Below are 17325 nucleotides of genomic sequence, written 5' to 3'. Positions count from 1 at the left end.
TTCTATGCTGTGTCTGACATGGGACATTCTGATAAAAAGTCGAGGATAACAAAGGAGATAAGAACCAACACATTTTCTCTTAGACACCATCAGGGCAGCTCAGAAAGAAAAGCCACAGACCTGAAAGGCAGCCAAAATTCTGACCATCAAGGCTTTTTGTTACTCAAAATCAGGTAGCTATGACTACTACATGAAAAAAAAACCCTAAAAACCTTTGAGAGCCACTAAATATAGTTTTCATCATATGTGCACAGAATACTGTCAGAAGCTATCCAACAAAGAAAAGGGAACAATATTCAATGAAGTAATTTTTCAAAACAGTAAGCTGCATGTACTTTTTCCCTTACGGAAACGCTATGTGAACAGCCGCACTGTGCCTAGTTTTTGCCAGGAATTCTGCAATAGATAAGGACTATAGCATGGCGTGATGAAACAGAAACAAGCGACAAAGAACAGAGCAGAGACAAAAAAGGAGGTTTAGCTCCTAAATACTGGAACCGTCATTCTGTTCAAATTGCACTGTATCACACTTTTATTAACCTTTTACTCTTTTTTTTTGTTTTAATTCATTAAACTCTTCCAGTAAAGCCCAGTAAGCTCTTCCTAATCTAAAGAGAACTGTTTTATTTAATTCCTATTCATGATCACAGTATCTGAATAGCAATAGAAGTAACAAACTATACAGTATACTGTCTCTTATCCTCTCTGTTTAACCTCGTTTTTATAGAATCAGGGAAATGTAGGTTGGAAAGGACTTCTAGAGGTCATCTAGCCTAACCTCCTGCTCACAAGTGGACTCCTGACAACACCATTACCCAGCCAAGGCCGGAAAACTTGCTGTCACAAGTTATGTCTTCTGGTCCGATCAAGAAGAGCTGGCTTCCATAATCTTTGCAGTTGCCTTTAAAGTAATTACAGACTGCTATTAGATTATCCACCAGCCTCCTATGTGCCAGACTCATGACAGCCCGACCATTTTAGTAGTCCTCCAATGGACCTGCTCCAGTCTCCTTGCATCTCTCAACTGCCTCCACTACACCCAAATCACAGTAATCCAGGTGAAGCCCCACCAAATAAAGAGGAATAAATGCCTTCCCTCAGTCTCCTGGTCATGTTTGTCTTATTCACAACTGAAAGTGACCCATGAGAGCTGGTTCATGTTTCTTGGCCCTTACCACACATCTCATATTTTCTGCAACAGGCTACTTAGCCAACAGCCTTATCTCAATAGATTATGAGGCTATGTTAACTAACTCTTCATTAATATCTTTAATTTCTCATTGTTTTATACCACACCTAAAAGAATGGTAAAGATCCAAACAATTCTCCATGGACTACATTTTGACATACACATTTGTTGGACAGAAAAGTCTGGTTTCTTATTGGTAGAACATTTCAGTGCTTCTTACACTCACAAATTCATCACAGTTCCTGAAAGCAACAGACTCCTCACTGCTTTAACTTAATGGTTTAGCAGGGCCTTGCACCACACGCTACAATACAAACTGAAGAGATATTACTATTTTTCTTTTCTTAAGAGACTGAAGCTTTGAGCCTGTGGTTACATGTACAGATTCAAAAGTGTACGATGATTATTTAAGAAGCTAACCCTATTTCTGAAGAGAAGAAATATGATTTTGTCCTTTTCTACTCAGGCATTTTTAAAAAAAACAAAACAAAAATTAAATTCCTGGGGGACCTGAACGACGACTGCACTTTGCTTTTGCCTGTCACTGCTGGAAGAATTCTCCACTCAGTTGTTGTCACTGATGCTTAAGCATGGGAAGGGAGAAGATGCTATTAGAAAGCAGGAAGCTCAAAAGTGCATCAAGCAGTGTAAGATGGCTTTAGTGCACTCCCACTGTGAAGTGGGACTGATCAGAGTAGCTACATCTGCTCGTCACTAACAATTTATGCAGCACGCTTGCTTCCATTCTGGTTTAGGCTTTTTGATGTGTATTGCTGGGAAAACATTTGCAGGGCGGGTGAGAGAAGGAAGAGAAAGAGACAAGCCCTAGAAGTAGCTCTGAGAAATTAATACCAGTTTAGTCATCTAAATCTAGTTCAAAATGTATTATTTAAAGAGCTAAAAATTGTAACTTCTATCAGAGCTGAAGGGGTAATTTCTCTAAGCATATTAGCTTGCCTAAAAATGTTTCCTAAAATAACCAAGATATCATTCTAGTAGTTTTCACAATAGATAATATTCTACAAGTTTAATACACTGCCAGGCATTTCATAGAGATAATAATAAATGCATGGGCTCATGAAAGTTTTAGGTCACATGCATATCTGAAAGGTCAGAACGGTTTAAAGGATTCAAGCCACAAACATTAGCTCCTATGTCTTAACACTAAACATTTCTAACAAATAGCAATCCAATGTGTCTTGAATATAAATATTTGCACATGATGACAACTACTTTACTCCCAAAGCTCTATTTCCTTTTTTTTTCCTTCCAAATTTCCCATAAAATTTATTTCTCACATATTAATATCGCCACCTTTATAGCATCTCTTTACCTGTACATACACATAGAAGGAATAGTCTATTTTTGAAGAATAAGCAGGGTCTAATACTACACAGTACTAAGTTTGCAGCATATGATCAGCAGCAGTATTTGAGCACAGTAAGCTACATGTAACACTTTACCAGGATTTCACAGTTTTCTCTCCCATCCCAGTTATCAGGAATGTCAGGAGAAAGGCCTCATTGCAGTATGCTATTGATCAGTGGCTTTTTAAAGATAATGATCTATCATGAGAGTAATGAATAATTTATAAAGGTTATTTTGCAAGTCCTATGCAAAATGAGCTAGGTGCTTTACAGATAAAGTTTCTGTAAAGATGTCTAACCTTTTTCTCAGTCCGGTTTCTGATGAGTGATCACCCACAGGTCTGTACAGGAAATGGAGGCAGACTCCGGCTGCGCGTTCCTGGGGCTCCCAAACCTTCTTTGTACGACAGATTTGTGCCCTTATTAATGCTCTAATGAAAAATGCCCTCAGTGTTAAAGCTCTCTCTCCGGACTTCAGACACATAGTAAATTCATTCAAAAGTTGTAATATTCAGGTTTCTCTGTAACATATAAACAGTTAATAATAATAACAATAATATCAACCTTTAAATACCTGTAAGCAATATTAATTGCTCAAACAGCACTTCCTATGCAACCACTTCATATTTTTAATTTGTTTCTATTTTTAATACAACATACATCTCTGCAGACTTCAAGACAGCTCACATGAGGAAATGATAGTAAATAATGCAATGCTCTGCATTAAGCCTACTTAATGCAGCTCAGAATTCTACTAAATCTCACTGGAAATTATCATCCTGTTATGAAACTTCGGAAAAGAAATCCATCTGCTCCTACCAGGAGTTTCAAAGAAATTCTGTTCTACAGTTCTCAAACACTGCAGAGGATGGGAGAAATGCTAACTGCACATCTTACGCCTCTGAAATTTGCTCTAAAAGATTTCTCATATTTTTCTTCCAAATTTCCATAGTGACTCAAGTACATTTTTCGAGACTCTGATTGCACTGCATATAATATGTTGTCTTTGAAATACTACTTCATTAATAAACATCACAATTTTTTCCTACCATAGCTTATATACAAAGACTCAAAGGTAATTCTTACAGTGATTGAGCCTTTATTCTGAACAGGCTACGCACAGGAAGATCTTCTCCTGTCATCAAGCAGAAGTTTGTTTTTAAACAGGTGCCAGAGGGAGTCAGAACTTTTCTTTTAAATAAAGCTCAAATTGGGAAATTGAGCACCGCGCTCCCTGAAGCTCCTTTCAAAATCTGAGCCCCATTCATCAACTTTTCACAATCTCTTGCTATCGGACAACACGCTCCAGGCTTCTCTAGCACTCAGGGGAGCAAAATGCGTGTTAACCTTATTTAAGACGATACAAAACTCTGCATCTGAAGGCAGGTTAAATTCTTCAGCAGGGGACAGTAAGCATGTACTTAATTAAGTTACACGCATACTTATTTCAAAATACACTACAGAGTTACAGAAGTAAAAAGGCAAGTTCTGCGTCCCTGTTACCACCAGCTCAACCTGACGGAATTTTTTTTTAAGGTATCTTAGATTTAACAGTATAAAACACTAAGGAGCGAACATCTTAGGTTGCTTACCTGGTTTTAATAATCCCTTTCCATAGAGCTGGACAGTCCTGCACTGCTCACTTGACCCTTTTTTTTTTCCCTATTTTTTTTTTTTTTTTAAATTCAGGCTCTTACCCTGTTCTGTGCCCTGATCATGGGTCAAGTGAAGGCCAGATCTACTCTGATGACCTTCAGAAGACTTAAGAGCCTTCACTCCCAATGCACTCTCCTTAAAATGTTGTTATAGCTACATTTTCCCTCCCTACTCCCATGAGCGTACCAAAAATTACTCTTACTTTCTGCCTCCGTTCACAATATATATCAATTTACGGAATATCCACTTACTCCGTGATTTCTGCCAGTATTTGTCACTTTCTGAAAAAGCTATCAGTTGTTATATGCAAGAGCATCTTCCCTCTGACAGGAACTAGGCAGGCTCAGACAAGAGCCTGTGTAAAGCAAAGTTAGCTTATGTGTAAAGCAAGGTTAGCTTAAAGAGATATTGTACTGTTAGATTTATTTTCTACATTATTTCCCTCTCTCTGGAAATAGTTGTATCTAAAATAACTCTAAGATGGATAAACTGTGTTTCCACCCAGTTTGAAATGTCTTCAGTACCAGAAAATCACAATGTCAGTAATACAGATACCAAATTAGAAAACACAAAAAATAGAAAAGAATTATTTGCTGCAGCAAACTTACCTCAAACTGTGCCTCTAACAACTTTTGCTTTAAAAAGTAACCAAGAAGAAACAGTAAGCAGATAAATATTTTACTATTCATACATTAGATTTATTAATTTTAAAGCACAAAACCAGGGCATGTGTGTTCACAATGAGTTATAATATTCAATAGGACTGCTCAAGCTCTAGAAGTACATGAATAATTTGAGAGTTTGCATACAACTCTCGAAAGTTATAAATTTTAAAAAGCCAACTCTTTCATTTCATGTTCTGTATTCTAAACCGTGTGCATTTGACCTTGACATCAAAATGAGCAGCAACACTCTCCACATTTTCAACTTGCTATACAGTTTAACTAATATGTTACAAACTATTCCCACGCTATTGGTATTCCACATCCCGATATTAGAGAATTTGCAACACATTCATTGGATTTAATACTGACCAATACAATCCAAAATGTTTCAATTTTTATTATGAATTTTCTTTCTGCAAAGCTGGACATAATAAAAGGGATGCATAACTTGAAAAGAAACTGTTCAAGATGCCAACAGTTTCCCCAGAACAGAATTTGCTGTATGTTACTACAAAAAGAAGTCATATAGTGTTAATTTAGAGAAATCACCGCTGAGCCTATGGACTAGGTCAGTATCTATCCAGCCATCTTCTTCCAGAATTTATCCAATCCATACAACACATACTTCAATTCCTAATTGTACCACAGAAAGTGCTTGGGAGCTGTTTGAAAGTCTATATTCTCTTTCCTGTTGCTCTCAGACTCCCCAGCTATACATACCGTTCCTTCTATAAATGCAGCACTCCACCTGCCACGTGACCATTGGCCAATATTTCAGAAAGGGCATAAATATCAGACTGACAGTTCTGTGCAAGCCCAAGCAACACCGGTTGCTTTTTCCATGATTATCAACAACAGTTTCCTCTACGGACTATAAATGATGCTCTCATATCTTCTGCCTAGCATACAGTTCTCGCTAGGATAATGGGACCTTCTGATTAAATCAACAGGCTGGAGCATCATACTTTGTTGTTGTTATTGTTTCTTTTAGAATTAACCCTATATTAGCATTCTCCTGACCTGATGGAATTTTCATTCCAAGATTTGTTAAATTTAACATCCATCAATTATCACCACAGCCTACAGCATTTAAAAAAGCTAGCAGATTTATATGCTTTGTATATTTATTTACATCCTTAGTATATCTTTAGTGCCACTTCAGAATTGGTAGGATCTCTCTTTTTAGTTCTAATGTACATAGCCTTCCCCTTATTCTTAGGGCTCCTCATAAATATTCCCTTAATAACATTAGCTTCTCTTTGCCAAAAATCTAGATTATGTAACCCTCACTTCGTATCATTTTCTACTTTTTTGCCCCATTTCCTATGTATATCTAAAAAAAGCTACCTTAACACCACCTGATTAGACCTTTATTCCATATTCCCCACCCTTCTTGATTACAGAATTGTGGACTAGCTAAGGAACTGTTCCCATACAAGTCTCAACTTAATCTAAATTTTTCTTCTCAGATAATTTTACCTGTTTCTTTAGTTCTTTCTGAATGCTAAACACATTATTTGTTGAGATAATCCCCACTGAAGAGAATCAGCTTCATACAGTCACTAATCTTTATCAAACTATTAGTCTGAAACCCATTTATGATTTCATCTTTACCCGACATGGTCAGTTCAAAAATAAATATCATCTCATTTTGGGTAGAACGATGTTTATGGTAAAAATACAGATGCGCTTAACTGTGATGTTTAAAGTTTTCTGAAAAACACTGTTCAGAAACCAGATGAACAGTCCCAACAGGTCAGAGGGACAAATAGTTGTGTAGGAAGGCACCTTGTTACACTGAACTTCCATTTGTCAAGCAAATCTCACTCCAGCAGAAGCTGCCCATCTGCTGCATATAAAAATAGCAAAACCAGTTTGTTTGCATTCCCAGTAAAAGCTAATCAATGGGGGGGGAGCAAGATACATCTCTGTTTACAAGCAGGCTTCCTGGAAGAGTGAAGCAGAAGTTACTGTCGAGGACTCCTGACCACTGATAATGGGAGGGAAGCAGGGGAGGGAAAGAGGGCTTCCCAATTTTACTGAAAATCACCACTGTTTGCTATGATAACGGCATGAAAACAGAGAGGATCTTGCCAAATTCAGTAAAAGAACTATATCAAAATAAGATCACACGGTCATATGGTATGAATTTAAGAAACTCTCATAAAATCATGACAGCTCATGGCTTTACTTGAAGACAGAAGAAAATCTTTTTCTTCCATAGCTGTAACACTTGCACCAAGTGATTTAGGAAGCTGAGGAAACTATGGTTTGCCCCAGGTTAAAAAAAAAAAGAAGTGTTCTTCGTAAAGAACAAAACCAATGGAATTACAGACTGATAAAACAGTTGCTATTTTCCAGCTATTTAACAAGTCATTTGCTTTACATGAAAAATCTGATTTTTGCCTTAAAAATTACATGCCCGAGAAGCTAACTGGCTAAATATTCCCAGCTACTTCCAATGTACATGCAACAAGCACTGTTTAGAAAATAATCCAAAGACACTATACCATTTCACAAGCAATACAAACACCACTTTACGGTATCAAAAATTTTTAAGCACGACCTGCAGCAACTAGAAGCAGCAGAGCAGCAAAGTTTCTAATTACCTGCTTTAAAAAAAAAAAATGCACAAAACTTGAAATTTTCACATGTAGGAAGACCCAATAGAAAAAGTTCATCTTTTTGTTACTTCTGTTATCCCAAACTAGTTTCAATGAATGATTTAACATCCTCGAATGGTCAACACTACATTTACGACTCAGTATTCTAAAGAATCAACCACCCCTCCTAGAGGAGGGCCAACCAACCATCACCTGTCCAAACATTATTAGTTCATGCTATGCCTCTCAGAAACCTGAGGTTATTGATGCAGGATTTCAGCCACCATTACCTCCGCAAAGATTTATGATAGAGTTAACTTATCTCAAGCAGGAGAAGTAGAAGCTGGAAAGCCAGTCCACATAAAACACAGAAATGTAACTCTTGTCTTTGTGAGCCTCCGGAAAATTTGGCCTCATTTCTACCAAAGCAGTATTTACAATAAATTGAATGTGCTGAATAGGCTAAAGATTTTGAACTATGGTTATGAAGATCAACATTTGATCTTGAACTCTGCTATTAGAAGACATCATTATCAAAACAAAAGCTCCTAAGTACCAAAACAACAGAGATTCACTAATGAGTACTGCTCACTAAATAAGAATTAAATTGAGCTCTGAGAAACCTAGGGAAGCACGAAGATACTACCACATTAAAGAACAATTCATGGCATATGTAAAGTTTTACTTATAAAAAGTACCAGATACTAGAAATCTTCCTTTTACAGTATTTATTAAGTGCACATGTACTTTCACAAAAGTGAAAAAGCACAGGGGGGAAGTAACTTCTTCACACACACACATTATCTAATTTTGGAAAAAGTATAGTATGCTATGTACCTGAGTAATACTGCAAGATATACAGCAGAAGCCGAAATAAGAATTTCTAGTTTGCCAGAAAGATCTTTTAAACAACCAACAATCGTTTTATCATCCTGAATGCAAATTTTCAGCATTTGTGTTCTTTTTCCCCGAGACCTATGATACATTAGGATTGCACTGTTGTAGAAACTAATTTATGTCAATTTGCTTTAGAACTGAGGCCTCAAGGTGAAGCTTTCTGTGGGCTCTGACTGATGGGGTCTCGGCTGAATAATTCACATAAGCCAGGTCAGAATTCCTTACCTCACAACAAGGTGGATCTGTCCATGTTAATCAGTTTGGCAATTTACAACAGTTAACATGGAGGGGGGCAACCCCACACCATGGCTGCAGGATGGACAGCTTCTGGAACACTGCTTACCAGCTCAGACCTGGAAGCGTTTATATGTGAAACTCCCTGTGAGCTGGGAACCCTTTTATCAGACTACAGATAAACCAAAAATAAACTTACAATGTGGAGTAGAAGAGTACTTTGTAAAATCTCACATGAAAACAAAACAGCTATCCCTCAGACAGCCTCTCAACTAATGTACTGTACTGTATACATTAGTTAGCCTCAGGGAAAAAATTCTGAGACCAACCTCACTGGTAAAACAAAGTAAGAGGTCATGTCAGTATGTATTTGCATGTTTAGTATGTTCTTATGTTGAACACACTATGATCTGATTTATTATCTTCAGTGTATTAGACAAATTTAAGAGACCTTGAACTCTTCTTGTACTAATTAAGGGCACTTACTTTATTGGAATTGTGTTGCTTCTCACGTGTTCTCCTTCCCCTTAAAATAGGGTCTTAAGTACTCATCAGTAGCTTCAGAAAGGACTGACAAACAAAAAATCCTCAGTAAGCAAGCAATACCAACAAAGGCCTTTGTAATTCTGTGTACAGAATCTATCTACAGGGATATAGCTAGCGTAGCTACCAAATGCCTTCTGTAATAGTGTATTTTACACCCTCAACATCCTACAAATGGGGGTGAGGTGAACACTACGACCACTAAAATATTCCTTTTCCAGCAGCAATACCTTTCACTTAAATTTTCAAGTGCTCTTTTAAATACTAAATCTCCTCATACCTATCTGGTTAGTTATTATCCACTTCTTAGAGTGGCACATAGCTAGACAGAGACTGAAGCGGGCTGGAGGGGTGGTAAAAGAAGAAGAATTATAACTGAAGTCTTTACTGTGGATCCTTTGATCTACCCAAGTTAACAGTGTTCTCTGTTAACACAGCTGACCTCCATTGCAACCCTTGAAACATTTCATCCACTTCTACACTGAAGGAAGAAAAGGGGGAAGGAACAAAAAAAGCCCAATCTTCCATCCAAAGAAGTTATTGCTCTAAATTAATCAAGGGTTACTGATATAAAACAAAACACATCATTGCAGCACATAGAAATATGTACTGGTAGTTGGATGAAAGACCATCTCAAGCATTTCTCATTTATACTCGAAGTTATTTGCTATGCTGACTTCAATAAAGATGATGTAACTATTAAGTAAAAAGAGTCTATTTAATTTATTAAATGAAAGCTTAAACTCAGAGGGGACCTCTCATTCAACCATTTTTCATGAAAAATCCATATTAAAAAGACTTTAGCACTTCAAGTTACTCATTCTGGGTTGTCTTTTCTCTTTGTTCCCCATTCCCAGCAGCAGAGATTGCATGAACATTTCAAAAAAAAAACGCTTTTAAAGACTAGTTCAGGCACTTTTGCTGGAAGTTCACCATTTTACTGTTTTACTTCTGAATTGCTTTGCATAGCTAGAAGGCTAGAAGGCTACCCTTGCTGTTAGTGTGCCAGGTACAAAGAGGAAGATACTTAACAAGGAATCTTCAGTACTCTTGTGTTAGAGTGCTGTCCATTTAGACCAAGATTCCTGTGCATTGTATTTTCCTGCGATTTTTTTCTGGAGGTGAATGAGGAGGGGAGCATCATTTCAAAAAATAATAATAAATAAATCTAAGAGCATGTCAAAAGGAGGCTGGCCTGCCAGCCACTTCCAGCACTCAGGTGTGCCACTCCAAGAAAGAGAAAACAGAGGGCACCGGGGTGAGCCAGTATAAGGCAGAAGCAGCAGGTGATACAGGAATGAGTAGAGCAGAAGGGATGTAAAGAAGCATGGCCAGGAAGGCAAGGTATAGGCGGGTAAATAGATTACAGCAAATGTTTAGTGATTTGCCAATGCTTATGAGACCTGTCATCCTGCCTTCAAGTTTCGCAAGTGCTACTGGAACCCTTCCCACCAGGTTGACAATCTGGGATGACTCAAGACAACTGAACTACAATGCCGTACACACTGACTTCCTAAATGCTCTCCCAAGAGAACGTGAAGCTGGTTTCCCCCCTTACAGAGCACCATCGTAAGCTTTCAGCTTAACGCCAAAAGCCAGAACAAGCAGTTGCTATCCTGTTTTAAAAATACGCAGGCAGAAAGATCACAAGTCTTCTCTATCTCAAGTAAAATATTTGAGGAAACAACTCAACGTATTTCAACAGTTGTACATAAAATCATCCACAGACAGATATTAAAACACTACAAAACTCAGCATAGGTATGCAATGGATTATTGTTGATTTATTATCACTGTGTATTTAGTAATGTAAAATAAGTTGCGTAACATTATTCCCTGGAGAGGGGGGAGTCACCCTCAGTGCAAAGCAACAAACCCAGGCTGTACCTCACACGTCCATTCAGACTGCTGTGTGGTAACTGTATGTAAATAAGCCCCCAAACTTGACACGTACATGCAACTCATAGAATAACAAGTGCTCTACATTTCACAGTTCAACTGATATAAAGGACTTGACATTTTTTAAGATCACAGTATGCAGAATTACAATTACCATCAAAAAGATTTTTAAGACCATGTCCATGTTATTTCAGAATTGTGTATTATATGCTCTCAGCTTGATTTAAAACATTTTCATTTAGGATGTTCGTGTTTTCACTAAGGGGTTATGTGGTCTGGATCTGTCAGCAATTACTTATCACTGTTTTAATACTGTAAGTAACTTCAATCAACAGATAGTGTTTTTCCAAGTTACATACCAAACTAAGAAAAAGAACAAAAGCATGTGATAAGAGACAATTCTTATGAACTAAGGTTAACAGAGTAGAACTTCTCATGTATGTATTGATTAAGGCACTAATATTTTACAGAAATTTTCTTTGCTACATAAAAGCAGTGCTGCTAGAAAAAGAATATTAAGCCCTGCAATGATTGCAAAAAAACCTCACAGCACAATTACATTATTATATATTTATCTCAAAGAATAAGCACACTGTGCAAGTTACCAATTTCTCAAAAAGCATTTTTCCTGTAACTATTGAGTAAATATAAAGGGACTTCCTATTCTAATGCTGCACATACAGCAAGGCAACCAAAAGCAATGTGTACTTCATTCCTGCAATTCATTACTGTTTCCCATAGAGCACACTACCTAAAAGTCCAGATCCTCCCACCTTACTACTTACTTTCCTTTTAACTTTTTTACTCCAGCTTTTTGACTTTCTCTACCTGTGTTATATTTTGCCAACCGAAAGAACAGTGCAGTGTAAGTGCTTTCTGCTGTTGAACAGAGAAATATATTTACTCCCGTGTCTGATCAGAAGACAACAAAATCTCTTGGTGCAAAATCTCTTGGGGGTTGCCTTTCTGCACTGGAGCTGGCCCTGCCCAGCCCCTGAGCTATAGCTGTCGGCACTCCGCTCCAAGAAAACAATGAGGCTCAGAGTGAAATACAAACAAGCAGAGACTATGAACAGATGCCTAATGAGGAATTCTACTAAAGGGGGAACAGTTGTTAAAACTCAAAGAAAGGGTGGCCAGAGTTACTTCCTTTTGACCTCATCAGCAGACAGGTTTTTGTTTGGTTTTAACTTAGAGAAATGCAGAATTTTTAACCAGTCGCTAACCTCTCTCGGTCATACATCCTACCATCTCTTCACTCCCACTCAAAGGTAGCCAAAATTGATAATTATAAGTTGTTGTAGGTAAGCAATTAAAAATGAGAGAAGTATGAGCACTGTTGTATTAAGTCCACACACATATGGTGATATACAAAACTGAAATTTCCAGTGGAGCCAGCTGCTGAGAGTCATACTCAGCAGTGATGATTTTCAAATGGATCATGTTCATTATTTGTGTTGCTTGAAAGCAAACCCATACAGAAAAAAAATTCAGATGAAGAGCATAATTACTCATCACCACCGTGAAAACCTGTGCCTAATCGGGAATTTTTAAGTGCTTAAGTTTTGTCTTGCAGATTTGAAAAGCTGGCCTCTAGAGATCTGCATTTCTAGAGCTTGTGGATTATCATTAAGGAGCAAGCAGATGGCAGAAAAAGAGGTCTTTTAGATTACTTCCATAAAGCGTGATCTTCTGTCTTTATTTCCCAGAGGTCAGCTGAGCAAGTAAATAGGAGAAGACCCACCAAGCAACGTACACGAGATGGAGGGAGGACATAAGTGGAACAGGAGAGAATGCATTTCTTGACCATAAGCAATTCTGGCTTGCAAAATGGAAGGGTGACCAACAGATCAATGGTCAGCTTGCATCTCTGGCTACGTATGCATGGGTCATCTTCTGGATGCATTTGCATTTACATACTGCAGTAACAGCCAAGCTGAAATCAGTTCAAAAAGGATTTGGCCTTCTTATCCATAAGTGTGTCTGAAGCTCTAGCTAGAACGCCGCAATCTGCTAAGTGTTATTAGTATTAGTGAGGAAAAAAGCACAGTAATCGTAACAATTTAAAATTTGTATAACTGTTTGCAGTGAAAGTTTTGATGCAGAGTCAGTCATTGTAGCTGCAACTTTCACCAGACTTATTTACACATACAAAGAATACACATAGATAATCTTGATACAAAAATCACTAATCTGACTTTCTCTGCCCAGTTTGATAGTTCAGCATTAGAGAATACAGGCATACTAATGGAAGCTATGAACTTTTTATTTTGGAAGAGTTAATAAATTCAAATTTGAACAGTGGGACAGATGGGGAAACTGCTAAGCTAACATAAAATTGCATATTTCAAAGGCTGTTTTCTGGCATGATAATAAAAAAGATAAATCTGTTAGAAACCATGCCAGAGGCAAGTGGAAATATAATCAAGTCAGCGCCTGAAAGGCCCACCTTCTGAAGGCTATTTGCTCTGTTCCCAAGCAAACAGCTATAATTATCTTCTCAATTACCTACAGCATGCTGTTAAGTTTAATGAATTTCATTGTTTGTAAGAGTTAACTGCTGCACAATAAGAGTTAATACATTCCTTGTTAAAAAAAAAAAAAAAACACACCACCAAAAAAACATCTCTTGAAATATCCTTTAACAAGTCACAATATCTGGGAATAACCTGATACCCTTCTGGCTCACCAAGACCCCTACCAGAAGGCTCTACTTCAATATCACTGCGCATACATGGAAACTAGCTTGGTAAGCATACATAGCAGACAGATGTTTCAGCATGTCATGATATGCTAGAGCTTACTATCCCGTTGCATAGAATAATCTTGTTATTAAAAAAAAAAAAAGAGGCTCAGAATAATGCTGCTTTGCATTTTACGTATCAGCTTTCATCCAAGGATCATAAATCCTTTCTTTTGTCCAAGAACCATTTTTCTAACCTCATATACACAAGGTGGATATCCTTCTTTATCGCAATTTTACAACCCCAAAAGGTAAAAAGTGATTTGTTCAAAGTCACTGAAGCAGTAAAACCAAAACCATGTTCCAAAATCCAGACCATCATCCTGTTGTCAAAATTTAGCTGGCCTCGCATGGTAGGAAACAAGAGACAGACTGGCTACAACTTTTTCCAGTTCAGTGGACAAAGCTTTCCCTTTAAGTGTGTTACAACATTGGAGCCACCGGAGCCAAAAAACTGCCTAACATAAAATGAACCACATTCAGACTTTCACTGCCCGAGTGTTGCACAAACCCTCGGTCTCAGAAAGGCGACTGGCAAACATTCAAAGCGATGAGTAAACCAATCTCCCTCAATATGCCATTTCTGATACGGTGTGAAGGGCAAACGAAACTCTTTGCATTTAAGAGGGAGCGAGTTTGGTTTTAAATAACTTGGACTTCATTCTACCTGCCTCACATGACTGATTTAACATCACAAGGTTAAATCAAAAGAAACCTTTTAGGAAATAGCACAGTGTCAGAGACATTCTCTTTTCCAGAGAAAATATCAAAAATATCAGGAGAGCAAAGGAGGAGTTGTTAATTGTCTGGCTCCAGCCAGCCGGCAAACTCGTATCCATGAGGCCAGACCTCCAGCTCAATGGGTCTGAGACAGAAAACTCACAACTACCTGAGGGAAAACTCGGAGAAGCACCCAGAAAACAGATGGGCATGCTCTCCTTCCCTGGTCCACGCATGGCAACAACTCCATGAAGCTTATTAACAATGTTTACACACCAAAACAAAACAGTTTAGCTGAGCCCAGCCACGTTGCCTGTACTTTTCCCAGAGTGTTTTAGATAAATTGACCATGGACTCTCAATGGTAAATTGTCCTGAAAGATGCTAAGCATGTATCAAACATACAGTTTTCATACATACGCTGCTCCAAAGAAGACTGTGTATTTAACCGCAGTGTGGATTTAATTTCACTCAAGCATTTCCAAGATGTCAGTATCAATCAAAAGGAAGAGTTTTCACAATTATTTCTGTTTCCTCAAAATAATCAGCTAGACGTTTTCAAACTAAAGTTACTAGAGAACCGAGGCATGGGCCTGTGTTATCAAATTGTTAATAATTTTTGTGTTATCAAGTACTTGTAGTCTAAGTAAAGCACATTTTTCCATATCCACCCCAGTGCACTTCAAGCGCATTTGACAGATTTCTCCAACTTAAAAAATCCTTAGTACACAGGGTTATTTTTAACAAGTAATTTAAGAAAATTATCAATTTTTCTGCCAACAGAAATGTTAGCTGCCTACATCTTAAAATTTTAATATCTTACCCATACCACGCTTCTACTGCACTCATGGTTTACAAAACAAAACAAAACTACCACCACCACAAAAACTTTTTTCTTGTTTGAACATATTCTCAGTTTTCATTTTAAGGAAAACTGATGAGTTCAAGCTGTGAGAAACTGAGCTCAGTTAGGATTTATTTCCACAACAATATTTAGCTGCTTTTAGTGCACTTAAATTCCTAGTGTGAAACTCATCATTCTTCAAAACACGGGGGCTGCAGAGGCCATGCTATCAGACCAGTTAGAAAAAGCAAGGCGACCTAGCTTTGATGGGGCTACAGCAGGTACCAGAAGCAGGCCAGCCATACCATCAATACGCTCCACGTACACTAAATTATCTTGAGGAGCAGGGCAGGATTTTGCTGCAGCTGACTGCTTCCAGTTTGTAAGTCAACTCCTTTTGAAACAAGCTGAGGACTGCTGGCTACACCGTCTTGTGTTACAAAAGACAGCCCTACAGAGTGATTTAGTTAGTAGCTGATGAGCTGTTATAATTCAAGGTACAGTATTTCTACCGCAGAAATAGCTGTAACACTGCCAGCACTGATGTGTCAAAAGCCCGTTCTCACAGCCACTTATTTCACCCACTGCTTCCCAAAGCTAGGAAATGGGGTACACAGCAGGAACACAGGCAAGGGGCAAAATGGGATCTAACTAACAAATGTGATACTTCCAAACTTCTAATGGCAATTTATGAAATGCCCTGACATCCTATGCAAGCCTAAAACATTATTTGTTTATACAATCCATATCCACATGAGAGCTGAAAGCTACTTAAATGCCTACCAGCTCAGTGCAGACAGAACCGACTCAAGTTAAGCAGGTTCCAGGATGTGTCAAATAAAGTTGGAAACAGGAATACACGGGGCCAGCATTTGTCAGTTAAGAAGCTGACACTGGAATGCATTTCTGACAGCTGCTCAACATGTGATTTTTTTAAAATTTTTTTAAAGCATCTAATTTTGGTCCCGGTAAACAAGAACTCCTACGAAAAAAAAAAAAACCCAACCAAAAAACCCACCACACAACACTGGTTTGCTGATGCTTTTAAAATTACAGAAATCTGTCAATAATGCACTTTTAAAAATCACAACAGGCAAGTGCGAATAAGTTTTCAAATAGCAATAGGAGTACATATTGTACTGTCTTCCTCATTGTTTCTGACTGCATTTCCTAGGAAAAGAATATTAGCCTCCATAGTCAAAAATCACATTGTTTCTGTAGCCTGAAAGACAACTAAATGAAGAAGATTCATTTCAAATCATCAGGATCTGAATACAGGCTACAAAATACTGCCAATGTATTTCAAAACCAAAACATTAGATTGGAACTAATTCTGTTATTTATTGCAATGGAAGGATTTCAGGTGTGTATACTTTTCCTTCAGTGCTTATTTTGCAGTAAATGCTTTCCCCATTCTTACATAAATTTAAACATAACACACTACAAAAAAAACTAGTCTACTTCAGCAAATAACACAATCAGGTGCTTCTTCCCACCCATCCTTTGACTTTCTAACCAGTACGCAACCTAAAAAAAAACAACCTAATTAGATGAAAAAACAGCATGTAATGGTAAAAAAAATTACAGACCTATTAACTTTTAAATAATTCCCACACTCATTTCCCACATTACTGGGGGCACCAAAACTTGCCTGTGAAAGAATAAAGTGGGAGGAAGGTGAGGGTTACACCAGCAGACTGCAGCTGCCAGATCTAGGCTGGGTTTTATCCAAATGACTTGATGGAGAACACAGCGTAACTTTCCTTCTCTGAAGGGCATATCATAAATACTCCGAGTTAAAAAAAAAAAAAAAAAAAAAAAAAAAAAAAACAGAACAAACCCCATGTTGAGAGACATGTCTTGCCCTGAGCTGAGCCCACTCCCAACCCCTCGAAACAGAAGCCGACCACTCCTGCACCTCCCTGTGACCCTGGCACTCCAGTTCCCAAGGGCACAAGCGGCAAGTG

At 37.9% G+C, this 17325-nt stretch overlaps 1 protein-coding gene across 13 annotated transcripts in view; it reads right to left on the bottom strand.

The window, feature by feature from the left end:
* CDKAL1 (CDKAL1 threonylcarbamoyladenosine tRNA methylthiotransferase) overlaps positions 1-17325 on the bottom strand; it is a 434025-nt gene that overhangs the window by 313445 nt on the left and 103255 nt on the right. The window contains exon 4 of one of the 13 annotated variants that reach the window (XM_075142828.1): positions 2856-3077. The exons of the other annotated variants lie outside the window; for them this stretch is intronic. Coding sequence (XP_074998929.1) covers positions 2856-3040 — 185 coding nt within the window. The 5' untranslated portion in view covers positions 3041-3077. The remainder of the gene's footprint in view (positions 1-2855; positions 3078-17325) is intronic. 13 annotated transcript variants of the gene reach the window in all.

This window comes from Calonectris borealis, chromosome 2 (assembly GCF_964195595.1).
Source record: "Calonectris borealis chromosome 2, bCalBor7.hap1.2, whole genome shotgun sequence".
NCBI classification, from domain to species: domain Eukaryota; kingdom Metazoa; phylum Chordata; class Aves; order Procellariiformes; family Procellariidae; genus Calonectris; species Calonectris borealis.
Note: the sequence above shows the minus strand (reverse complement) of the source record. Positions and strands in the feature narration are given on the sequence as shown.